This window comes from Mustela nigripes, chromosome 15 (genome assembly GCF_022355385.1).
Source record: "Mustela nigripes isolate SB6536 chromosome 15, MUSNIG.SB6536, whole genome shotgun sequence".
Taxonomy (NCBI): domain Eukaryota; kingdom Metazoa; phylum Chordata; class Mammalia; order Carnivora; family Mustelidae; genus Mustela; species Mustela nigripes.
Genome location: NC_081571.1, coordinates 49,610,355 through 49,636,042, shown reverse-complemented (window position 1 = coordinate 49,636,042; position 25,688 = coordinate 49,610,355). Strand labels below are relative to the sequence as shown.

The window sequence follows — 25,688 nt, the reverse complement described above, 5'->3', positions numbered from 1 at the left end:
TTCTAAATATTAGGGAAAACATGTTAATAAATCAACTTTCCTAAATTTCTATACACTAGACTTTGTAGCACAACCAGTATTCAGTAAACTCCCGTGATATGTGTGTTTAATTTAATGAGGGAAGTTTTATTTTCCCCAAGAAAATGTTTGACTCCTGTGTCATATTAAATAGTATGAAACCGAAGTGGGCAATTAGAATAATGCTTGCAACTTTGTTTGTCTGAAAAGATTCTAATTGTGAAGACCTATTAAAAATGAAATGTAAATGCTAGAGAAGAAGATATACCCCCATCTGAAGGAATGATAGAACTAGGGAAGTAGCCTTTGAAGGGAAAATAGAAGTTTGAGGGGTTTCCATGTGCTGGAAATTACCATTTATATTTTTGAGAGTAATGACAAGACTTAAAATGATAACTCAACCTACAAGAGAATGGCAATAAGAATTTATAGGACAGTGGTGCCTGGGTGGCTCAGTGGGTTAAGCCTCCACCTTCAGCTTAGGTCATGATCTCAGAGTCCTGGGATCGAGCCCTGCATCCAGCTCTCTGCTCAGCAGGGAGCCTGCTTCCCCACTCTCTGCTGGCTGCTCTGCCTGCTTGTGATATCTCTCTGTCCAGTAAATAAATCCCTAAAAAAAAGAATTTATAGGACAGACGAGAAGTGAAAACAAAGCTCACTTTGTTGAGTAATATGTATCTGAATATGGATATCATATGTAAAATAAATATCATATTTAAAATATGTAACAGAGTTACATATTTTAAAGCATTCTATACTTACCTGTTTCTAGAAGGTAAAGGAGCTTCAATGACTTTCTCATAAACTTATTTATGAGAAGGTACATACTAGTACATGCAATGGAACTGTGTCCAAATGTTGTTTCCTTGGGTGATACTCACCCTGCTTCCCCAGTTTTGGCATGGACTGTGAGTTAAGAATGGCTTTACACTTTTAAATGGGTGGGGAAAAATATCATAGGAAGGAGAATTTTTCATGACACATGAAAATTCTATAAATTCAAATTTTAGTGTCCATAAATAAAATGTGTTTGGAACTTAGCTACTCTCTTTATATAAATGTCTATGGCTATATTCACATACAGAGCAGAATTGAACAAAATATTTACTAGCTGGCTTTTTACAGAAAGTCATAGCTGATACCCATATAAGAGCTGTTGATTAACTGAAACACATGTGAATCTCAGGCTGTGGATAATTGATGCAGCTAAAGCTAAACTCTCAAACATTATGGGGCAACAGGATTTGGTGTGGAAAAATAAAAGAAACTAAAAGGACCACGGAAAAGAAAATTATAGACATAGATGAAGACAATACCACTGTAACATTGTAAATAGCTTTAAAGGCAAAGCTTCATTATGGAGTCTGCCAAAATTAAACTTAGATTTTCTCCTGCTGATTGGTTTGGACTACTGGAAAAATTTTAGTAAAATAACTTTGAGGAGGAAATGGGCATATATTGTTTACACAATAATTCTAATTTAAATCCCTAATAGCCAATTGCCTGTAAGTATATATATTGAATTACTATATGCTCTATATTAGTCTATCATGTATCAGTGAGACTCCTATATTTTTGCTGTTTAATGTTCTATGAATGTTACGAATGAAGAGACATAGACTTGAGATGTCAGATGTTACATAATCCAGCTTTCCCTGCGGTGGGGTAACAATTCTTGCATCCTCCCTAGCCATTTTTATATATCTAAGTTTTGTGGAAAGCTTACTCTATTTTTAGCAAATTCAAGAGTGAGGAGGGGCTACATTTGCTGCTACCTTAACTTTATTACATTCTCCGTGAAGAAACAAGTCTACTAATTTTTCTGTGTTCTAGCCATTTAAATAAACAAATCCTCTGCTATAGTACTATAGTACTATAGTACCTATAGTATAGGTACTATACCTACAGTTTAGTACCTCTGCTATAGTACCTATTTGGTCCTCCAGACCAAATATCCTCATTTCCTTTGACCATTTCTCATCAGGCTTCTTGGCTGACCATTTTTTAAAGCACACCCTGTCCCAACCCTTCCCATACAATATTCTACAAGTGAACAGGCTAGTGAAGAGACACTGGAACGAACATAAGCCTCAGTTTGGACAATAGTTTATAAATGTCATCATAATTCATAAAACTGTTTTGCTAGCTGAATGTGTGACTCATTAAGTGACATGCCTTTTCAATATGAAATTTTATTAAGCCAATTTGATTAAGCCAATTCTTTGTTTCTTTTACTAGGAATTTGCATTTGTCCGTATTAAGTGTGTTTCCCAGTCCACTGATTTAGGCTTTTTAGATAATTAACTCTTTTTTTTTTTTTTAATTTGAGTATTGTTGACAATACAATACACAATGTTATATTAGTTTCAGTACAACATGGTGATTCAACTTCTCTATACTCTATGCTATAATCACCACGAGTGTAGCTACCATCTGTCACCATGCAGCACTGCGACAGTATCATTGACTATAATCCCAATGCTGTGTCTTTTGTTTCTGTGAGTTATTCATTCCATAACTGGAGGCTATTCTTCAGATACTTTTGAATCTTGACATTCTAAACTATCATATTAGCTATTTATACAATCTTTGTATCATTTCCAAATTGTAAAAGGATGTATTACTTGTACTACCTTAAATCATTGAGGAAAATAAACAGTATAAATCAAGAGATTAATTCTTCTTGTCATTAGAGAATTCCTAATAGGCTGAAATGTTCTACTAATTGATTCTCTTTAGGTATCATTCATCAAGTAACCCCAAATCTCCCTGAATGAATCAATATTTTTCTCACATTTTATTTAATAAATTCACAATGATATCATAAGGACTTAGAAAAAAATAGTTCTTGTTAAAAAAAAATAAAAAAGAAAGGCAGACAGATTATTTTGGTGGTTTAAAACATAGGTTATGGAGGAAAGATTCTTGGGTTGATAGTCCAGTTCTACCACCTCTTTGTGATGGTGACCTCAGATAAAGTTACTTAATAGCTGTGTCACAGTGGGTTAGTGACATTCCTACCTTATCAGGTTGTTGACTGATTGAATTAGTGTTTATAAATAACATCATTAGAAGTTTTTGTACACTGACATTATCTTCTCCCCAAATATTCACAAACATCTCTTTAAATAGGTTCTAGAATCTTACAAGAAATTTGTGTCAAGCTTCTGAAATAGAGTCAAATCGTAAAGAAGAACTTTTTTTTTCTTTTTCAGCCCTCTTCACCTAAGAAAAGCACTGCAATTTGCATTGGGGGGGGGGGCTTGTAATGCAGTGGTATACAAAGCAGATTTTTAAATGCATTTTTTTCCAGATTTCATTCTTTTCAGAATTGTTTTTGAGAAAATTGGCAGTATTCAAATTACTCTACATTCTTGATAAACATCTTTTTTTGTTGCCACATTATAGGGATTCCTGAGAACAAGGACTATGACTTAAATTTGTTAGTCTTCTCCACCAAACTCTTGTGTGTGTGTGAGAGAGAGAGGCAGAGACAGAGACAGAGACAGAGGCAGAGACACCTTAGGAGAATCTCATTTAAAGAATTAAACATCGAAAAAAATGAAATACAATGTATAAATTTCCATTCCCTAATACTTCTCTTCAAAGTAGGTCCTTAAAGTACTATTCAGTAAATAGGACTTTACGTGCATAAAGTTTAAAATGTTTAAATATTATGAAAACTAGAACTGGAGTGACCTGATTCTCAGAGTACATGAAAATCCTAGAGCAATGTCATGTCCCTTATGTTTGTTTTTAGGTACAGAATAGTTTATTTTGGGGCAATCATAAATAACTCTAGATGTATGCATGACTTTTAGATATTTTTCACAGAAAAGTTGACTTCATTGAATTTTTACTTGGATTTAGAAAAAACAAGTATATTCTCTTAATGTTTATTTGGGTGTTAATATTAAATATGAAGAGGATGCTCACAAGAAAAAGAAAGTGTTAAAACATAATCACCGCTAAGTATCCCTGCATCAATGTACTTAAACAAGTCACATTTATTTATTTATTTATTAAAGATTTTATTTATTATTTGACAGATAGAGACACAGAGGGAGAGGGAACACAAGCAGGGGGCGTGGGAGAGGGAGAAGCTGGCTTCTTGCTGAGCAGGGAGCCGGATGCAGGACTCCCAGCACCCTGGGATCATGACCTGAGCCAAAGGCAGATGCTTAACAACTGAGCCACAGAGGCACCCCCAAAACACATTTATTTAAACCCGTAAGTTGTTAATAATACTAATTAACAAACTCATAGTTCACCTTTGAAATCTGGGGAATTGACTTTTTAGAGGACAAATAAATGTTTAAACAAAGGATACATTAAAGGGTGGAATCCTGCATTTTCCTGGGTTTCCCATACAAACTGTTCCTCAGATTAATCATTAATTCAGTAGGGGAACTTTCTGTTTTTATAAATCGTCTAGCCAAAAACAAACAAATAAACAAACAAATGAATGAGGAATGATATATTTAGAATGTCACCAAATTGCCAGTCCTAAGGTAGTAGGGTCTAGGTCATGATCATCAGTGTGAGCCAGCATCATTAAATGCAACCCAGGAGACAGCAAGGGGCATGCAGAACCATCTATGAGACAGTCTTGCCCCAAGCTCAACTTGAATCAAATATCCAGATTTAACTATGTAGGACATTCAGGGTACAGAGGAACATAGAGAGAAATTACACCCTTAAGGAACTGCATATGGCCAGTTCAGTGTGGTCATAGCCTGTAAGAACATATACAGTGCCTTAACTAGATAAAAATTTGGCATTAAGCATTTGCCATGCACAGAGAGAATGACACCACTTAAGAAACAGCAGAGTTGATCAAGACAGAACTTAGCTTTTTCTCCTTCCTGTCCCCCCTCTGCGCCCCCTTCCTTGAGTGTGGGAAAGAAGGAAGTCCTATCCTTTCATTAGGTTGCTAGTATTTATTCTTACACAGGGATGACTTATATCCCTGAGCCAAGACCGTATGCTGTTTAAACTAACTGTAAGACTTTATATTAACAAACAGTAACCTGAAATTATGAGGCTACCTGAATTTTCATACATATACAGGATAAAATAGAGTCCCCTACCTCCACTGAATAAGTTTGAAGAGACAGCCGGAGAATAAAACTAAGTTGTTTATGATTATACTCAGGGGTCCTACCAGTTTCACATTCGGCAACATTAAGTATTTCTTGTGTATCATCACCAAAACAAATAAAAAGAGTTATGTAAATATTGCTTGAAGCCTCACTTTAGAACTTTGAGTCATGGAGTTTTGATGGTGTTTTGCCTGGTTCTCTACAGATGCAAGTATATTAGCATTATTTACTGTGTCTTCCAAAATTCCTTGTTAACACTTTCTTGGGTCCAGAAACCCATTTCTACTATTTGTTTTCTCTGATAATTTTCACCACAACAAGGGAATTTAGATGTCATGCTTAATCAGTGTACATATATGTTTCTGAACTCTGCTAACATTTCCTAGTTTATGACAGATGCTCCATGAGGAAAAGGATTTCCATCAGTTCTGTTTACCTACATATAACCAGAGCCCAAGACACTGGTATATGTTAGTGGTTCAGTAAATATGCTTTGAATAAATGAATTTAAGTGTGAGCTGTCTTAAAGCTCAGGAGTTTGGGTTATATAAAGTATTAGTCAACTTCAATTTTCTAAGTTAACAGTTATATCAAGATAACATTTAACGTTAGAAATATCTTCTCCCCAGTCCTACAACATATTCAGTCAGGGAATCTCAGACTGATAAACTTATGAAAATCCAGATAATTAAAAAGAGAGCAACATAAAGTAAAGCTAAGTGAAATAATTCTTCAGAGAAATCCATTGTGAATGAGTTGTGATCATTTGGACTTACACTAAGAAAATATTTTAAGTTAATAAAATATAATGCATTTTGTGAGGAGAGGAGACAATATAATTTTTGAATATTCAACTGCACACATGTAATACTAAACATTTTATACTTTTCCTTTTAAAAACTTGGAATACATTATTTTGAATGCCACCTTTGATTCTGAATTATCTTAGAGACTAATGCTTCTTGTTCTGCCCAGAGGCAATAAATGTAGCCTTTTCTTTATTGTTATTCTGCTACCATTAGTTTATGACCTTTTTTTTTTGTGAGAGGGTATTCCTCTTAAATTTTCATTTATTATTGTGGCTGGTTTTATAAAGATGGAACATTGCAAAGGATTGTGTTTTATTGATTGGTGGAGTTATGATGCAGGACTATAAAGCAGTGTGTTGAAGTATTAAATTAAATATTCTTCCTCTTTGTCCTACTTCAGGCCCATCTTGGAGGTTAAAGGGTATTACACAAATGAAATGATAAATCCAGTTTACATAGTTTCCCTATAGACATTGAACTGCTTCTTTCTTATTATGTCTGAATAAAACTCATTATCTATTTTGTTTCAGTAATAATTATGAGATTCTCTCCTAAGCAATTCTTTACTGTCTCCATTATTCTCCATCTTATAGCATACTCTGGAAAGGCAAGCATATAAATATGATAAAAGAATTAAGCTGTTGAAATAAATTAATTTATTGTGCAACAATGTATTCAAATCTTACTTGCTCAGTGGATTTTACTTTAATGAAATTCTTCAAAGAACAATACATCATGTTCCAAAGATTGAAATTATACATTAAGTGGAATGACTGAATATGTTGTGTCTCAATTTATAGAAAGTTTCAATTGAATACTTAGCTTTTAAATAATAAAAATTTGCATAAATTAAAATATTTTCTTTAAATGAAAGTATTAAGTATTGTCTTTGTATCCTTTGTTCTTAGACAGTTATAATTAAAGTAAAAATAAGCTAAAGCTAAATTAAATACACTTTCACCTACATTTTCTAAGCCTTAAATTATGCTTTTAAGATGTATTTTTCATTAGATTTAAATCTAGTTTTTTTTTTAACCTGGTTTATTATATGTTTTAGAGTATTTTGAATGTATAAATGAATAAGTAAATAATGCATGAATGAAAAGAATCATTAAGGAAAGCTTTGACATTAAACATATTGTCTAATGAAATAATTTTTATACTTCTGTGGAACATAAAACAACTAATTGTTTTTAATGGCATAATAATTGTTGCTAGAATTTTAGACATTAAATATTTAAGTATTTTATGAGTTAAATATCTCAGGAAAAAATCATTTTCTCATGCTTTCCATTAGCACCAGTAAGAAGTCTGTTATGACAGGAAACTCAAGACTTGCAAAATAACTTCAGAGAGATTGATTTATTTCAAGATCTCACTTTGTCTCTGTTCCTCCAAATGTGTGCCACTGCATATATGATCACTTACACAACTATTATGACAAATAATAAAGTGTAATCATGAATAAACACTGATATCAGTGACTTTTTCAAGAAAATAGAATGGTTAAGCTAGAAAACTTTTTTTGTCAATTAAAAGTATAGAGTTTTCTTTTTCAAATACTTACCATGTAGTTTTGTGTAATCCAAGTGTTGAGAACCAGACGTATTAGGGATTACCTTCCAAGTTTAGACTCATTTGCCTTTTTATTAGAATTTTTAGAAATCAAGATTAGACTCCTTAGAGTTTTTCTCTGGTCATTTAGGCCATTAACATTAACATAAATTATTAATAGATATACACAGACTATATAAGAATTCTATATAGTAAATTCTTACAGTATACTGAATTCTATACAGTATTATATATAAAGGATTAAGAACACCTCTTCCAAGACATATCTGAGCTGCTACTCGAAAGATGCAATAAGCACAGTGTTGTTTAAAGTAGTTAAGTACATGACCTCACTGGCATTTTGGGAGCAGTGAGAGGATTAACAAATTGTGGGATATTTGTGTAGGTGAATATATTCAACAGTAGAAAAGAATAAATTAATGGCACATGAAATAACTTAGATGAATCTCAAAAAAGTTTTGTTGCTGTGAAGAAGTCAGACACAAATATGTACTATATGGTTCATTTTTATGAAATTCTAGAACCAGCAAGTCTGGTTTATGGTGATAGAAGTCAGAAAGTGGTTGCTTATAGGAATCGAGAGGAATTGACTAGAAAGGGACAGGAGAAGTCTTTCTGGGGTTATAGGAATGTTCTAGATCTTGACAACTCATCAAACTGAACACATAATAAATACATGGTTTGCTTCATAATTTAGGGTAGGTGTGAATGTCAAGAAAAAGGATTTAGAGTATCAGCTGCTTTCAAAATTATGATGGAAAGATTGGAAGTAACATCAACATCCAGATATGAAGTCTCTATTCTTTTAAATCATATGTGTTTGTTTCTTAGAAACTTAGGTCATTTGTTAGCCAGGTGGACTAAAGAACTCATATCATTTAGAAGTTTATCTTCTTTGGGGAGCCTGGGTGGCTCAGTTGGTTAAGTGGCTGCCTTCAACTCAGGTCATGATCTCAGGGTTCTGGGATGGAGTCTCATGGTGGACTCCTTGCTCAGTGGGGAGTCTGCTTCTTCCTCTGTCCCACGCTCTGCTCATTCTCTTTCTCTCTTATTCTTTTATTCTCTTTTATTCTCAAATAAATAAATAAAGTCTTTTTTTTTTTAAGTATACCTCCTTTGATTTATTTAGTTTGGAAAAATAACTGATAATATGTTCATTTTTGTGTGTTATTTGAGACATCAATTTCAAAATATTTAATCTCCAAATTGTGCAGTTGGATACCATCTTTCTTTAGTATCCCTTAGTATAGCAAATGCATGTCATGTCATAAACTTCCCTGAACAATCTAACAGTAAATTTTAGTTCTGAAGGGTGTGTGTCTTCCTCTTTCCCTGTTTTCTGCCCCCATGTCTCTCTCTCCCTCACTTGCTTATTTTTAGTCTTTGAAATGTAACCCCACATGTCTTGGGTAGGACAATATATTATGTGATGCTTACATTTACCTACATACCAGTCTGTGTTGCTGTTTGCAGAAAATAGAGCACTTAATTCTTAACCTCTGATCAATTAAGGTAAAGGGCGAGTGTTATATGGTACAATATTGATAATACATCTCTCCTTTGGGAGGTTTTAATTGTCCTTTTTAAATTTTTTTAAATTTTTTATAAACATATAATATATTTTTATCCCCAGGGGTACAGGTCTATGAATCGCCAGGTTTACACACTTCACTTAATTGTCTTTTACAGAAACCAATCCACACATTTTAGACCAGTCCAAAAGCTCCTAAAATACAAAAAATTATCTTTACAATAAGATTCTAATATGCATTGCAATTTTTGGAAGAATTTAGTTTTTTTTTTCCTTTGTTTTGGTTACAGTATTGATTGATCTTGCAAATCTTTTGTCATGAACTTTATATGGGCCTTTTTTATTCCATGGAATATATAATGGGAAACTGGCTGATTCATGGATTTTGCAGAAGGCTTGGTCATTTTTCTGCTTATTTTCATTTTATTTGTCATGCTTTTCCCAAATTAAGCCCCCACATATCTGTGGAAGATGTTTATCAACAGTGCTCAGGATTGAAAAATTAAATGGGTGTGAGACAAGTGGTGCTCAATTTTGGACGCACATTAAAATCACCTGGAGTCTTAAAAAGTGAAGTCTGGGCTCCACTTCTGATTTAGTGCATGGGACTGTTGTAACAAAGTATCATAAACTGAGTGGTTTGAAGCTACCCAAATGTGTCCACTCACATTTGTAGAGACTGGAAGTCTGAAATCAAGATGTCGGCACTGTCATGCTCCCTCTGAGCTCTCAGGTAGAACCCTTGCTCACCTCTCCATCACTTCTGGTGGTGCCTGGTTATCCTTGGCATTCTTGCCTGGCAGCTGTGTAATTCTAATCTCTATCTTCATTCTTCATTCTTCAATTCTAATCTCCTATCTTCACAATGTCTCTTGTAAGGACACCAGTCATGTTGGATTAAAAGCCCACTCTACTCCAGTAGGACCTCATTGTAACTAATTTCAGCTGCCAAGATCCTTTTTCCAAATGAAATTCACATTCACAGGTACTGGGGATCAGGACTTCATTTTTTCTGGAGACATGGTTCAACCCCTCATACTCAGCAAGACAGAATCTCTGGGAAGGAAGCCCAGGCACAGGCATGTTACGAATTTCCCAGGTGATTCTAATGCAGAGCAAGATTGGGAACCATCACGGGACTAATAGAACCCCTGAGACCGACAATAGGTATTACAGACCCTCATTCTCAATGGTCGATTGACCTCCTACAAGTCCATTACATTTTAGAACTTTCTCTTTTACATCTCTTAAAGTCTGCTCTTTCAAAATTTGCATTTTTGCACCCAAATAAAGAACTACTGATTTATTCCATATCATGTAGTTTACTTCTAACCTTTCAAATATTTATTAATTATTGAAAAGACAGTTCTTCAAGGCCTATGTGCCTTGCTATCTGAAGGCATAAATATCATGTTGCTCAAAGAAGAAAATGTTAATAAGTAGAGTATCTTATTTCTTAATCTGTAACTCCATTTATAATAGCTCATTGGAGACAGTTATACGATATATTTGCACATTAGTCTAATGGGGAAGGTTCAGGGCTTAGCAGGAAAGACAGGGATAGGACCTAAGTGTTAATACAATAGTATTAGGAAACAGGATACCAACCTTCCCTAGGATACAACTAATATATATTTCATGAATTTCCTCTAATACATATATGTGATTGGGTTGGAGCTGAGAGAAACAGGTAGTCTGAAAATTATTAGGATCAAAAAAATTATTCCAATGTTAAATAATAATCGATTTCTATGACGCCTTAAAATGTGACCATCCAGGTGTGTCCAGAGCAGGGCCATGATGAAAAAGCTGTTAATAACTCCTCTAGTGTTTTTATTATGGTCTGTCACATTGATAATTTGTGTGCTAAATGATCCTTACACACTTGCCACAGCGATAGAACATAGAGAATTCTTTAAATTGATAGTTGTCTGGACTTGAAACCTGCTTTGTTCTGTTATTTTGTTGTTGTTCTAATGGGTTCTAAAAGGGTCATCTTTGCTGACCTCCCTTTTTATCCAGAGAGGGGATACACATTTGCCATTATTGCTTGCCTGTAGAACTTGTTTCCTAACTTGTCTTTCCCTACTTTGGCTTTGCTCAAGATAAAGGGTTAAAATGCCAGTGAAGGATGAATCTATTTCCTTTACATTTCTACAGTACTGCATGAACAAAAATCAACATTCATTAAGTAACGTTCCCATGTATTTACCTCTTTTCTCCCCCAATTCCTTCCCCTGGTGCCACAGGAGCGTGTCCCAGACAGCCCTTCACCTGCCCCCTCTCTGGAGGAGGGCCGGAGGCCTGGCAGCCACCCATCATCCCATCGGAGCAGCAGCGTCTCCAGCTCTCCCGCACGGACTGAGAGCTCTTCGGACAGAATCCGTAGGTCTCATACTTTTACTTGTCACCATTTTAAACTTTATTAGGTGCAGCTGGCTTTTCTAATCAAAATGCCCTCATTCCAAATAGATCTCAGATGTATCATGTTCTGAAGCTCTGTAGCAATAGCCATCTCTCAAAATTATGTTTCCCAGTTTGCAGTATCATGAGGTATGGTGCTACATTAACAGGTTCTGATATAAACTCCCTCTCTTTGATGCCACACATAAAGGTCTGAGCTATGAAACAGAGAAAGTAAGCTTCTAGATTAGTTTCTGAAGTAAACACCTCCAACTCAACAGCTATCTAGTGGCTAAGGATATGATTTGGGGATTACTCAACTTCATTCTTCAGTCCCACCCCTTACCAGGTTTTAAAATTTATCAATTTTCAAAATTCACCGTTGCATTGACAAACATAGCTACAAAGAGGAATTAAAAAACTGAAATTCATTGTAATTGACTTTAAAAAAAATGTCTTCGTCATTCTGATGGTCAGTGGATTGAAGAATTTTAAGTTGCTTGAGTTTTAGAATTTGAATTAGTACGTCAATAATGCATATTGTTGTCATATGTTATTGTTGTTAAATTCTAAATTGTAAGGGCTCTTTTATTTCGTGATCACATTTTCAGATATTTAACCAAGAAAATGAAGAGTAAACTTGAAAATGCGATTCAATTAACTGGTTATTTTGTATCCATATTTTGTGTCGAGAATCTAATATTGTTTTTCCAATACAACAAACATATTAGCAGTGATTGTGTTGGTTGACAAATCAATATCTTTGTATCCTTTCCAGGATTTACTTTATTTAGGAAATCGTGTTTGTGATATAAACTTCATCTAATGACACATAGTTGGCTGAAGTTAATTGGTGGTTGGGAATATTTCTATAATAGGAAAAACATTTGCTAGAAAGTATATTTATAAGTCATTAAGCAGAAATTTATTTATTTATTATTACTTATTTGCATAAAGCAAGAATCCTTAGGATGAATGCTATTGAGGTAGATAATAAATACTAGGTTGAATAATTGTATACAATTATTTTTAAAAATAGTTAATTATTGAAAGTTATATAGTTCAACATAATTCTATGTTTGGCCTGTCTAAAACATATTTCCCTAATTTTGTAAGAGATGAATATAGCTGTGTATTAATAAAAGTGATTATAACCATTCTTAAACCAATGACATTTTCTGGGGCTGGCAAATCTTGGCTCCCACTACCTCAAACCATCTTTCGTATAAAATATTTTCTGTATACTTATGTGCAATGCTGACACTAGAACCAGAAATTTCATGATGCATACTGGTTTCATTTTTAATGCTTTTATAAGATGTCATCATTGAAAAGACACTGTTCTTCTAGAGAAAGTAAAATATTTTTTCACAACACTTAAATGGAAATGATGGGCAGATAGGGAAAAATTTGAAAGAATTTTGTCATACATTTATGTTTTAAATGAATCATTGTGTTCTTTTTTATTTTTGATAGAACAGAGGAGAAATTTTTGCATATTTGAACTACCATAATTGTCCAAGTGGAAATACATACACTTGCACACAAATTCATGCACACACACACACACACACACACACACGTAAATACATGTTCATGCATATGCATATTTTAATTTTTTTTTTTAAATTAGACTGGCACAGACATTTAAAAAATAATACAAAGAATCCTTTCACACTCATCAGTCAGATGCACCCAGTCAACAATGTCTCTGAAAAAGCTCTCCTGATAAAGACATAATGGCACGTTAATGTCCGGAGACATAATGACAAGGACACTATGCTCCTTCACCTCAAATACATCATTGTTTATCTTCTTGAAACAAGGAAATTCTCTTATGCAATCACAAAACAATGATCAAAATCAGGAAATTAAAATTATTATAGTATATTGTTTAAACTATAAATCTTTTTCAAATTACACCAACTTTCCTACTAATATAATTTTTTATTTTTTTCTTCTAATGTTTTTAATAGCAAAAGGTTTTTCCTTACTGGTCCGAAAGCCAATCCAGGATCACATATTGAAATTACTTGTCATATTCCTTTAGTCTCTTTTAATCTGGAACAGTTCTTTGTTTGTTTGTTTGTTTGTTTTGTTTTGTTTTGTTTTTTATCTTTCAGTATCTTGACAATCTTTTTTTGAAGGTCATTTATTTTGTAGAATTTCCTTCTGATTGGATGTTTTTGTTTTCTCATGATTAAACGTTCCTTGAATTATGAATTTTTGGCAGGAATCACAGAGACATGATCATGTGTCTTTCTCAGTACATTGTTCCAAGAGACGTGATATTCCTCCAATACTTGTCATACTATCTCTTGGTTAAGGTGGTGACTATCAGACTTATGTACTGTAATGTTACTCTTTTTTTAAACCTTTGTAAATAATAAGTTATAATATTAAGTCTTGTGAGGAGATATATTAAGACTATATAAGTATTATATTTTTCATCAGACTTCCATTCCACTCCTCTAGAATCATCTGTTGAAGACACTTCCCTCACACAGTTATTGCTATGGTGATTTTCAAATGCTAATTCCTAATATATTCTTATAGTATTTTAAAAAAAAATCTCCTTTTTCTAGAGAAGGTAAGTTTTTATGGGATGGGTTCTCATACAGTTTTATACACAAAACTAAGATTTTCATGGGCAATTTACTAGGAAATTTATTGACTGGATTTTGAAAATCGTAAGGGTGTTTTGTCATCTACTTTATTATTTCAATAGTGACATGTTACTGTTAATAGTTCAAGAAAGCAATTATAGCTTTTATTCATTCAACCATTCAATAGATATTAATTGGGCACTTGTATTTTCAAGTCTGAGTTCAAACCCAATTTTTACAGAAATACTTTGGTGTCTGAAACCTTACGTTTTATTGACTAGAATAGGATATGAATATTGCAACAGTTACATTAGCACCTTAAAGTTAAAAGTTAACAGCTTTTAGAGGTTGTAGTGGTAAGGCCATTCAAAAGTATTCTAGATATATAAAAATATATATATATTCACTATGAAATAAAAACAAGATAAAATGTTTTCAATTCCAATATTTTTCTGCTTTAAACATTTTCATAGTTCTCACTTCTCAGTGTTCTTAGAGATAGATTAAAACATTAAGTTAGACCATTATATTTTATTTATTTTTGAGTCTGAGTTTAATTAATTTGTTTGAACATTGTGTGTTATGGTGTTTTTGTCTTTTTTCTTTTGTTTTGGGCTTCACAGCTGTCCATCAGAATGGGCTGTCCATGAACCAGATGCTGATGGGTTTATCACCAAACGTACTCCCTGGGCCCAAAGAGGGAGATTTGGCTGGTCATGATATAGGACATGAATCGAAAAGGATGCATATTGAAAAAGGTAATGTATGATTATGTGGACTTTTTTTTTTTCCTGCTCAACATGTGGGCTAGATTTTAATCACAGAATGAGGTATACTTCTACCTCAAAAGATGGCATATAAACATTGAAAAAACCTACAGTATTAGGTAAAACTTAAGCCTTTTCAGCAAAGAGGATGTGAACAAAGATCTGCTTTTCCTTATACCACAGGTAGGTGATAATTTACTTTCCAATACATGGAAAAAGTGGACAATTGTTTGTTTTAATTGTCATCACTGAGTTTCTAAAGACCCTACTGTTAGTCTTTCTCAATGCCGTTAGGGCCAAATGTCATTTTTCTATACCTGATAGAGCTCAAAATATACAAAGGATTATTATTAATATTTTTAGATTAAAATATATATCATCATCTGACCAATCAGGAAATAGAAGTGAATCTAACCAAACAATGTACTAGTTGTTTCAAAATTATATGTAACAAATAGCAAAGCCCAGAGGGCAGGAAGCTGAAAGTTTTCTCTTTATATTACATTTGTATCAGCTCAATTCATTTTCACAGGCAAATATTGGTATTTTCATGCCCTATTTCATAAAGGACTTTCATAAAGAAATTGAAATATCATTTTGATATGTATGTTAAAAATTTGTGCTAGTAGATGTAAGTTTATTTTTTCAAATAGTAAGGTTTAGATTGTGAATAAAAGAGCCCTCCCAAATCTTTTTCATCTTAATTTAATATTTTTAAATCTTATTAATATAGAATGGGTACTTTGACTGTCTTTTTTAACATGAATACCAAATCATCAGTGTTATGAAAAGGATCACTTCTTTGGAAAACATGATTGCAGAGAAAACACAATTAGTTGTCAAAAAGGAAAAATAAATAAAATTGGATATTTAATAATTAATGAAGCAGAAAGAAATGATTAGAGGAAGATCAAGTTAAGGTGGGGCATTTTTTCTCTCCTAAAGTAAGAATATTTATATAAGATCTTTTCCCATCCAACATAAAAACAGTCATGCTGAGCCCTTAGGGAGAAAGAATAACATATTTCTACAAATTAGATTATCTGCATTATGGAATGTGAATGAGAAAATGATAATCTTTTCTAGGTGCTAATATGTCAAAATCTAGGTATAAGTGAGAGTAGTATTAAGACAACTTCCTAATTTGTTATTTTGAAATTTGATATCAAATGTTATTACTAAGCTAGGTAGACACTATGCAATATATCAGTGAGCCAGATGGTACCTAAATACTTAATTCTAGTTTTTTCACAAGCTGTTCTTCAACAATGAATAAAAATATATATATTGTCCCTTACACATATTTTGACATATACCTCTTATATTTCATCAAAACCTATTTGTAGAAATACAAAAATTAGCATCATGAGAAAATATAAAGCTTCATAAGACTTTTTAAATTTAAGTAATAATATTTAAATAAAAGAATTCATTGTCTAGGTGAAGCAGCCATTCTCCATCAAGGTTCTGCATAAGAGTAAAGCCCTAGGGGCGCCTGAGTGGCTCAGTGGGTTGGAGCCTCTGCCTTTGGCTCAGGTCATGATCTCAGGGTCCTGGGATCCAGCCTCGCATTGGGCTCTCTGCTCTGTGGGGAGCCTGCTTCCCCCTCTCTCTGCCTGTCTCTCTGCCTACTTATGATCTCTCTCTCTGTGTCAAATAAATAAATAAAATCTTAAAAAAAAAAAAAAAAGAATAAAGCCCTAGAAGAAAATAATGCGAGTGACTCATTTCTCAGTTTTCTCATGGATATTACATAAATCGTTTTACTTGGAATATATAAGAGGGAAGTTAATTTATGACATACAATGGATGTCAGGATATTAGGGTTTAATTCTTTTGCAGCACCTAGTGGAGAAGAGCTGGGAGTAAAAAAGCAAAAGCCCAAAGATGGTGGCGAGGACACCATCAAAGGCATGATCAATGGCATAATTGGAATGAGTTGCACTGGAATTTTAGGTAAATAGCTTCATTTACCTGATTCATTCACTGATGCTTCAAGCTGGGTATGCTACTATTTTCCTATTACTTTTTTCATGGGTTCTGTCTATCCATTTATCTATTTTTAAAATTATTATTACAATTTTGCCATCATGGAGCCTTTCCTTGAAATACCATATTACATTGTTTGAGGGGACCTACTTCTGTTTTTCCCATAGGCCTGCTCCAGAAATCTTCACTACAATATTTCCCTTGTTCGGAAATTATATCTCAATTGGTCTAATCCCAATACTAGACCATAAACTCCTTTGAGTCATCTGTGTAATTCCATTTGCTTTAAACAGACCAAGCAATCTATGAATACATACTGATCTGGGCTGAATCTTTAGGAGATTCTAAGAGATGGTGAGAGAAAGTTAAAACAACTATAAAGATTACACTCTTTAAGTATTAGTAGGTGCAAGGTGGAATTATAGAACTTTTAGAAGTTACATTTACATGAAATAGCAGGATGTTCTGATGATGAGTGTACACAAAAACTTTCTATATTAATAGTGGTACTTCTATCGAAGTTTTTAAAATGATTTTGCTGTCAGAATAGACATTGGCTATATGCCAATGGTTTTCCAATATTTTAATGTATATTTTATAAGGGAAAATAAATGTTTATTTTAATGTTCTTCCTAGGAATATAAAACTACCATTGAATGTGTGATTTCCAATGTAGTTATGTAATCCTAGAAATTGTGGTATTGACACTAATTTGTTATATGTTGCTCTTTCTTTTCTATACACTCTCTTTTATCTATTTTTCAGCATACTGAATCAACAGTAAATATTCATGGCTTTCTAGATTGATAGAGTCTACTAAATTAGAAATTGTTTTCTTTCATGACTACATATATCATGTGCCTCATACTAGCCCTGCAACTTTCTTACTACACATTCTGTATTAAAACAAGTGACTTAATTTAGAGACATTGGTAGAGAAATTAATTATATGTTTGTGTCATTTTAGGCTCAAACTTCTTATATGTAATTTGTTGCTTACCACTTTAAATCATTCAAAGCATAATAATTCTTTAGAAAACATTGATTTTAAAAATAGATACCAAAATTAATTTGTATGCTGAGAATCACTGTGGTTTAAAATCTTAATCATCTGTAACTTTTAAGTATTTTTAAATCTTCTTAATATTAAAAAGCTATTAACTCCTCTCCATTAGAATATTTAAGCCCCCGTTAGCTGAAGGCATTCTAATTCAGAAGTACTAACTGCTGAGTAAATTCACTTCTTGTTTTTAAAAACAGCAATAGGTTTTTGAATCTCGGAAGAGTTTAAGGTACATTCAAAATGTAAATGTGAAACCGAGTTAGTATATCAGAAGGAATAGACATAATATCGTATCAGTCATCCCAAGTTTAAGGAGACATGCTTTTAGTATTATAAACTTTGACTAAAATAAGGGCTTAGTCAAAGATATATACTGAGGAAAACTGTGGTATAGCTCAAAGCTTCAAAACCAATTTTACCTCTTCTAAACTTTTATAAACAGATTCCAAGTTCCCTAGGGCTCTCTGGATCTTAAAATCATGGCTGATCTTTTCCTTCAGTTATAATTTGATGGAAGGGGCAGTAATAATTGACATCTGGGTTATATAAATAGACCCACTGTTCCTCTATGCAGCACCTTTCTGTTTATTCCCCGCATATTTGTCCATTGATGCTAATTTACAGTATTTCTCATGTATAATTTGTTCCTTGGTGTTTCTTAAATTGCTACTTTTTTCAACACATTTTTGAGCATGTTTTACACCTTCGTATTGTTCCATAGGCACATTTTTTTATTATTATGGAATGTATCTTATTTTTAATTTACCAAAAATTAAATGTATGATACAGATAAGCTTATAGTATCAGCTTTTTCTGATTATAGAAAAGTTAAGTGTATATTGTTGAACTATGAAATACTAATTAACGTTGAATTTCAGTCTTGGACTAAGTGTACTGAAATGACATAATCAATGGGTAAATATTTACAGAATGTTAGGTATGTGAAATAAATATGAAATACAAAAGCATTTCCTTTCTCCCCTTCTCTCTTCCTCTCTCTTTTTTTGCTGTATTTTTTTCTTAATACATATCCTAATTTTCCTTTCAGTTGAGTCTTTTCCCTTTATTTGTTTTCATAAAAAATATGAAAACATTCTTTCACTGGTGACTCTTGAGGACTTTCTTTCATTGGTGACTCCTGCCATTTTAGAAGCAGAAATAATTTAAGAAGCAGCAGGAAATACAGGGGATTTGCCTCAGGCAATGAAACATTTCTTTTGTGGCATATTCTGTTTAGTTGGCAGTGCTCAAGATTTCCAATGGCTAACATACTTGTATAAAAGGTTTCTTTTTGGTACTCTGAATTTGAGGACAGGGCACTAAAGGCAATAAAGTAGTTTGCAGGCTGGCCATATTGGGATTTCCTCTCATTAATGGTTTACTCTTAGCTTCCAACCTTGTGGACTATTTTCCTCAAAAACACCTTTTTGAATGACTATGTCATCCCTTTTCTCAAGTTTGTGGAAATCATTTTTTGAAGTATATTTCCTTTTGTACATTTCTCAATATTTAAAAATTCGAATTTTACTTGTATTAGGATTGAGTCTTCAAGAATGGTCTTCTTTTAAATTCTAGATTGATATCAACAAATTAATTAATAGTAAATATTATTTTGCTCTATATACCTATATCACAAATCTTAACCTGTTAGTATCTCATGTAACTATTTGGATGTGTATAGAGTAAAAGCCCCTTTTCTTTAGAGATTCCTATATTTTGATTATGTTAACACACATATAGGGCCATGAGTATTTTCATTTTAAAATTCTCTAACAACGTAACTCTTCCTTCACTTTTATTCTTAAGATATAATTTCTCTTGGCATATCTCAAAGTCTTTTGTAAAATATTCTCCCTAAATACTTACTAATGTGAGTTTACTTTTTGTTTTTCCATGCTTGTGAAATAAAGGTATTAAACTTAATGCATATACTTTTAATTCTGTGATTTATAACACCAGACAACAAATTTCTCTGAATTTCAGAGCTCTTTCTTAAGCCGATGGCAGATTTAACATGTAAAGTCACATAAAGTGAAACTTTATGAAGGTACTGGTTTATTATTTTATGAATTATAATTCAAGAAGCAGAGCTTGCCATAGTAATTCAATGACAACTCAAGAAAATTCTTACTATGAGAATCCCATGACATACTTATAATGGTGGGCAACTGGTATAAAATGGGTTTTAATGTTTATCTTTTCCCCATGAACCTTCTGACCATCCTGTCACACTGAACTTTCAGGTTTCTCAAACATCTTCTGTCCTTTCCCAGATGATCCAGTTTCTTCCTTTACCTGGGGTATATATACCTCCTATTCATTAGTGCTCAACCCTAAACTCTGCTGGGCAAAAGCTACATCTTCTCATCATCTTTGTATACCCAACACAGAGTCTGCCATTAGTAGGTACAAAAAATTTCTTTTCAGAGTTAAATGAGATAATACGTGCCTGGAGTGCTTGACCTACGTAAATATATTCCCTGAAATCAGTAGTAGTATCAAATTAGGTCATGGGTATGTGGCTTGATTTGATAGATGCAAAAATATACTTAGTGAATCACTGAATTAGAATATTATCTGTTTATCATTCATAATATCACAGTTATCATGACTTATGGTTGATTCTAAATAGAAATATTGAAACCATGGTGTTTTAGAGAATATTTTGACTTCATTGACAACATTGAAAAATGCACAGTTTCAGAAGGGAAAAAGTAGTAAAGTAACTATGTTAGGTATTTTCTATATCAATGATTGTGAAGGTAATTGTGCAAATAAATTTTTATGACATTAAAAAGTTTTAACTAATTCAAATCAATTTTATTGACCCTGAATTTATTTGATGAATGTGTTGAGGAGAAACAAATATGCTTGGCATGTAAGGCTTAGGAGAGAATGAGTGTTGTATATGGGCCAACATTGAAGAGATCCCAAATTAGTTGAAATCCTCTGATGGGCCAGAATTTCATCTTTGAACCACTCACACATGTCACTTATAAACTAAACTATTTTAATTCCACCTAGGGTAAAATTTACATTTTCTAAGAGCTATTTTATGTAATTTATATGGATATCATTAAAAGATATAGAGCCATTTATTGATGCAGAAAACCCCAGTGCCTTCTCCAGGATACTTTTAACATTAGGTTTTGGTAACTTTTTTTGATACTTAAGAAGTAGAATCACGTTAGTCTTTCCTAATGATTTTCATGAACTATGCATGAGAAAGATCAGAGGATATCTAATCTTGGATACCTTATATGTAATAATACATATTAGTAGTAGTTTTGCTTGTAGTCAGATAAAATGTCTTTCCCTCATGGAAAACCCATAACAGACTATTAATTATTCTACTTATTCTGCTTTTTTTCCTTGAGCCCTTTTGATAGGTATGGAATGACTCACTTCCTCACTGTTTAAGAAATATTTTTACATAGTTACGCCGATAGCTAATATTTTATAACATTAAAAGGGAAGTAGAAAGTAAATTACTAGTAGATTATTAACATAATATTTCCACATATAAATTTGCTTCATGTAATGATTTATTTATGAATCATTATAAATGCCTTTATTTCCTTCATTTAAGTAGTTTATTGTCTTACTGAATTGATGATTTCAAATTTTTTGTGCTGCAGTTTATTCTCATATTGCCTAAACAATGGATTTCTTGTTTTTCTGAAGTTTCTGAAGCAAGTTTTAAGTTAAACTACTTAAAGTGTAAGTAGTTTCAGGTTAAAACTTTACATAGTCTGGTATGGAAGTGATCTAAAGGGGATGTGTACCTTCTCCTATGTGTCTATTTGAGAATTTATTTCAAATTGAAACTTCATTTTGGAAATATTAGTTTATAATCCAATATTTCTTAGAGGAGCTGAAACTGGTTTATTTTGCACATTTTTATTCTGTGAATGGACAGATACATATTTTTTCCTTAAAGAACTGTTACAATACTTCATTTTCTTCCCTAATTAGACATATTTAGAAATGGACCCAAAAGAAGTAACTGACAGTTCAGTGACTTGGAAAGCTTTCTTAAAATTTTTAAAATCTCAAGTCATATCAAAATATAAATGCTGTGTTTCCACATTCTTCGTATGGTATTATTGTTTTATAGAACAAAACAATAGACTATCTACAATATTATATATTTCAACCTAATATTTTTGAAGAGTTTTAATCTGAGATGTTAAATTAGAATCTCTGCCGAACAAAAACATAAAAAAAAGGAAATAATTCCCATTTAAAAATATTTTGTGTTCAATCTTGCCTAAGAAACAGTCCGTTTTTATTGAAACTTTTTAAATATTTTTTACACATGCGTATGTGTGCCCCGGTGCACGCACAAACACACGCCACTTTACCTTCATTTGATAGATGACGAAGTGATCTTACTTTGAATGCTGTGTTATGGGTTAAGAAGCAGAGTAATAGCCCCCTTGTCTCTTGTGCTTGAAGCAGTTTGAATTCCTCCATCAACTTGATGGAGTGATTTAACACATCCATTCAGCCTCGTTTGCAGGAACTGTAAGATGATAGCAAAGCTCAGGTAAATCTTCAAGATCCTGGAACTAATTTGGAGGATTTTATATGACACATTAGATCAAGAGTTGGCACGGAATTCATGGCTATGATGATTAAATGCATAATAACCTGAGAGTATTTTTAACGTATTTTTAAAGAGATACAGCTCACCTATTCTGAGGAACTGGTGCAATATTTTCTTTTGACTTTTCCTTATCTAGTACCACTTAATCTTGTACCTTAGGGCAAACTATTCCTAGAAATGTATGTGATAACTTCATATCGCAGTCTGTTTTGTTCCGGTAGAAGTCATATTTTAAACTTTCTTTAAATTTTTACATTACCACTGTTTCTAGTATCTTACGCTACAGTTTCAGAATATTAAACAAGTACAATTGTTTTAACTACTGTGAAATTGACAGATGAAGCTGAAAACCAAAAGCACCTTTCATGGGATTTTAAACACTATTTTCCTCCATATGCCATCCCAATTATTATTTAGATATTACATTCCTAATTTACTGTTAAGGTTGATTAGAATTCAAGCCTCTCAAAAGCATGCACCAAAGGTCTTGGGCTGTGGAAAACATTTTTATAAAATAATCCATTAATGCAGAGGAGTGCAACTAAATTAGTTAGCAATTTGCTGAGCATGAATTAATGAACAGAGCTTCTTCCAGCTCCCAGAGTTGTAATTTTCATAATAACCTCAGACCTTTATTTGGCAGGTTGTTTAGTTTTTTCGTTTGAAGGTTTTCATTAGTCTAATGAGGACTGTGCAAGGGCGAGCAGTCAGCACAATTTACATGGGGAAGCTATCATAATAAATGAAGCAATTTGAATAACACGCAAGGGTTTATGCAACAAGATAAGAAGAGATTGTAGAGCGAGATTTAGAGGTAACCAATACATTAGACCAACTAATAACTGAAGTAATCCCAATAAAAGGCTTAAGTGAAAGGAATGAAATTAATGATATATACAAAGTTGTAATGATATGATACATGATTCATTAGATTAATAAAATAAGTATTCAATTGTTTTTAGTGCTTTTCGTCTAAGCTTTGTTTGTATCAGGCATTTTAATTAGGATTGTTCACTGGATCACTTTGCTTAGTTAACTTTTAGACCATAGCTGAGGTTTTTAATGATATTTTCTCTTTCTTATTTAATCTTTATAGCCTTGATAGTTCATTGAATTAATTATATGCAATATATTGTATATGGAGATGCTTTTAAATAGTAATTGCATATAGTCCTACCTAAGTGGTGATTAAACTTTAAGAATGAATGTGCAATATGTCTCCAAATTTTTAAAAACAACTGTTTTTCCTTCCATTCCAAGTTGATAAATTGCCTTGATAAGTAATAAAGGTGGTAATGTCTTATAACCTCATATCAAAAGTGTAATAGTGATCTTTTATTACTAAATTCCCAGATTAAGAAGAGCCATTTATAAAAATATCATTAGAAGTTACTCATTTATATCCATTGTAAATCTTTAAGATACAAGATAGAAAATGTGTATTAAAAATAGATGTAAGTTAATTTTCTCCTTTACATAGCCTTCTTTTGAAAAGTGAAATTTTGTTCACACTGACTTGATAATTATACTTTTGTGCAGGTAACTCAGTCTGAATGTCCTTTGTGCTTCTACAAGACCATGAGATGTAAAAAGTCGTAGGATATATATATATATATATATATATATATATATATATATATTTAATTATAGTAAGAAACATAAACTTAGAAAGTGGTTTCATGTTTGACATGCAGAACCAAATCACTTTAAAACCAAGTAAATGTAATTTTCAACATCAGTATGTATCAGCCTTTATGAGGTCACACCATGGGAGAATTCCTCTTCTAGTCAAATACCTGTGATAAGTGACCAAAACTAATGGACTTCTATGAAATTTTTGCGACTCTATTCTCTTCTTCCAAGTTTGAAAGTACCGGCATGCTGCTCTGCCCAATTTCAAATCACATCATCTTTTCATATAGTTAAATTAATGGATAATTATCTTCCTCATTGTTTATGGAAGAAACATGTGACATATGTTAAAAGAGGGTTAGGATACATTTAAAAAATGGCGAGAGCTATATATTTCAAATTTGTAATTATTTTTTATCTTTAAGGGTTATCATTTGAAAAGAAGCAAAATTGAATCTCTTGTGGAGTATGTTTTGTTAATTTTTTTCAGTAAGAACTAATTCCAAGCAAATGAGTTTTCCCTCCCTCCCTTCCTTACTCCCCTCCCCTCCCCCTTCCTTCCTTCCTTTCTGCACTTAAAGTATATGGATACAGATTTAAATATAATTTGATCTCTTAATATTATCTTTATATTAATTATAAAATTGGAATAACTATTAACTATTTTGTGGTTGTTAGTAGAGCATGGTAACAAATACATCACTCTTGGAGTTATAGTTTGTAAATTTGTTATATAGTCAACTTTGTTACTTATTTAGTATTTATAATTATTATTCACTATTATCTGTTATATTACAGCAAATGTAATATAAAGCTATTGCAAAAAAAGCTTAAATTCACAAACATTGCATATTTATCTAAGAAACAATTATCACTGGAACACCTGAGCAAGGGGCAGACAGCATAGCCTAGGAATTAGAACTTTTTGTATTCAAGTCCTAGTTAAAGTCGTAAACTTGGTTAAGTTATATGACACCCTTGGCCTTCAGTTTTCATCTTAAAAATTGGGTAAGTAGTACTTGGGAAATAGCCACAAAGTTTTGTTTTTAGAATCAAGTGCTCAGCCTGGATACATATATTTCATACATGTTGGGTCTCATTAGGAAAGAGACGGTGCATAGAAACTGATTCGAGTGTGGCTGGAGAGGATAATGCAGTAATCCAGGGCTAAGTAGAAGCCAATCTGTCATGCACTGGTGCTGCATCTGATCTGCTGGCTGGGGCATCCAAATGATTGACCCATCCAGAGGACATGGAAGTGTCTTGAAGTCACAGGGAATGAGGCAAGAAGGGTGACAGTGAATCTGGAGCAGCCTGATAGAAATTACAATTCACTACACTTGCAAGCTCAGTGAACATGAGGTTGGGTCTGTTGTTTACAACAGATCTGCAGTATCTGTCACAATGACTTTAGTGTGCTGAATAAATGAGTGAATGATTTATCTGATCAGTTGTCATTTGATCTAAATAATAGCACCAAGAAGAAGAAGATAATTCCAAGAAACGTTTGTGGAAGGATGAGGAATAGTTTTATAGTCATAATTTTATTCCTTAAAATAAATAGCTGTAAATGATTTCTTAACA

The 25,688-nt window shown here is 32.7% G+C and overlaps 1 protein-coding gene across 1 annotated transcript in view; it reads left to right on the top strand.

The window, feature by feature from the left end:
* The window catches only part of DACH1 (dachshund family transcription factor 1), a 426,163-nt gene that overhangs the window by 300,224 nt on the left and 100,251 nt on the right, over positions 1 to 25,688 (top strand). Inside the window, exons 5-6 of the mRNA XM_059378140.1 lie at positions 11,285 to 11,420; positions 14,668 to 14,802. Coding sequence (XP_059234123.1) covers positions 11,285 to 11,420; positions 14,668 to 14,802 — 271 coding nt within the window. The remainder of the gene's footprint in view (positions 1 to 11,284; positions 11,421 to 14,667; positions 14,803 to 25,688) is intronic.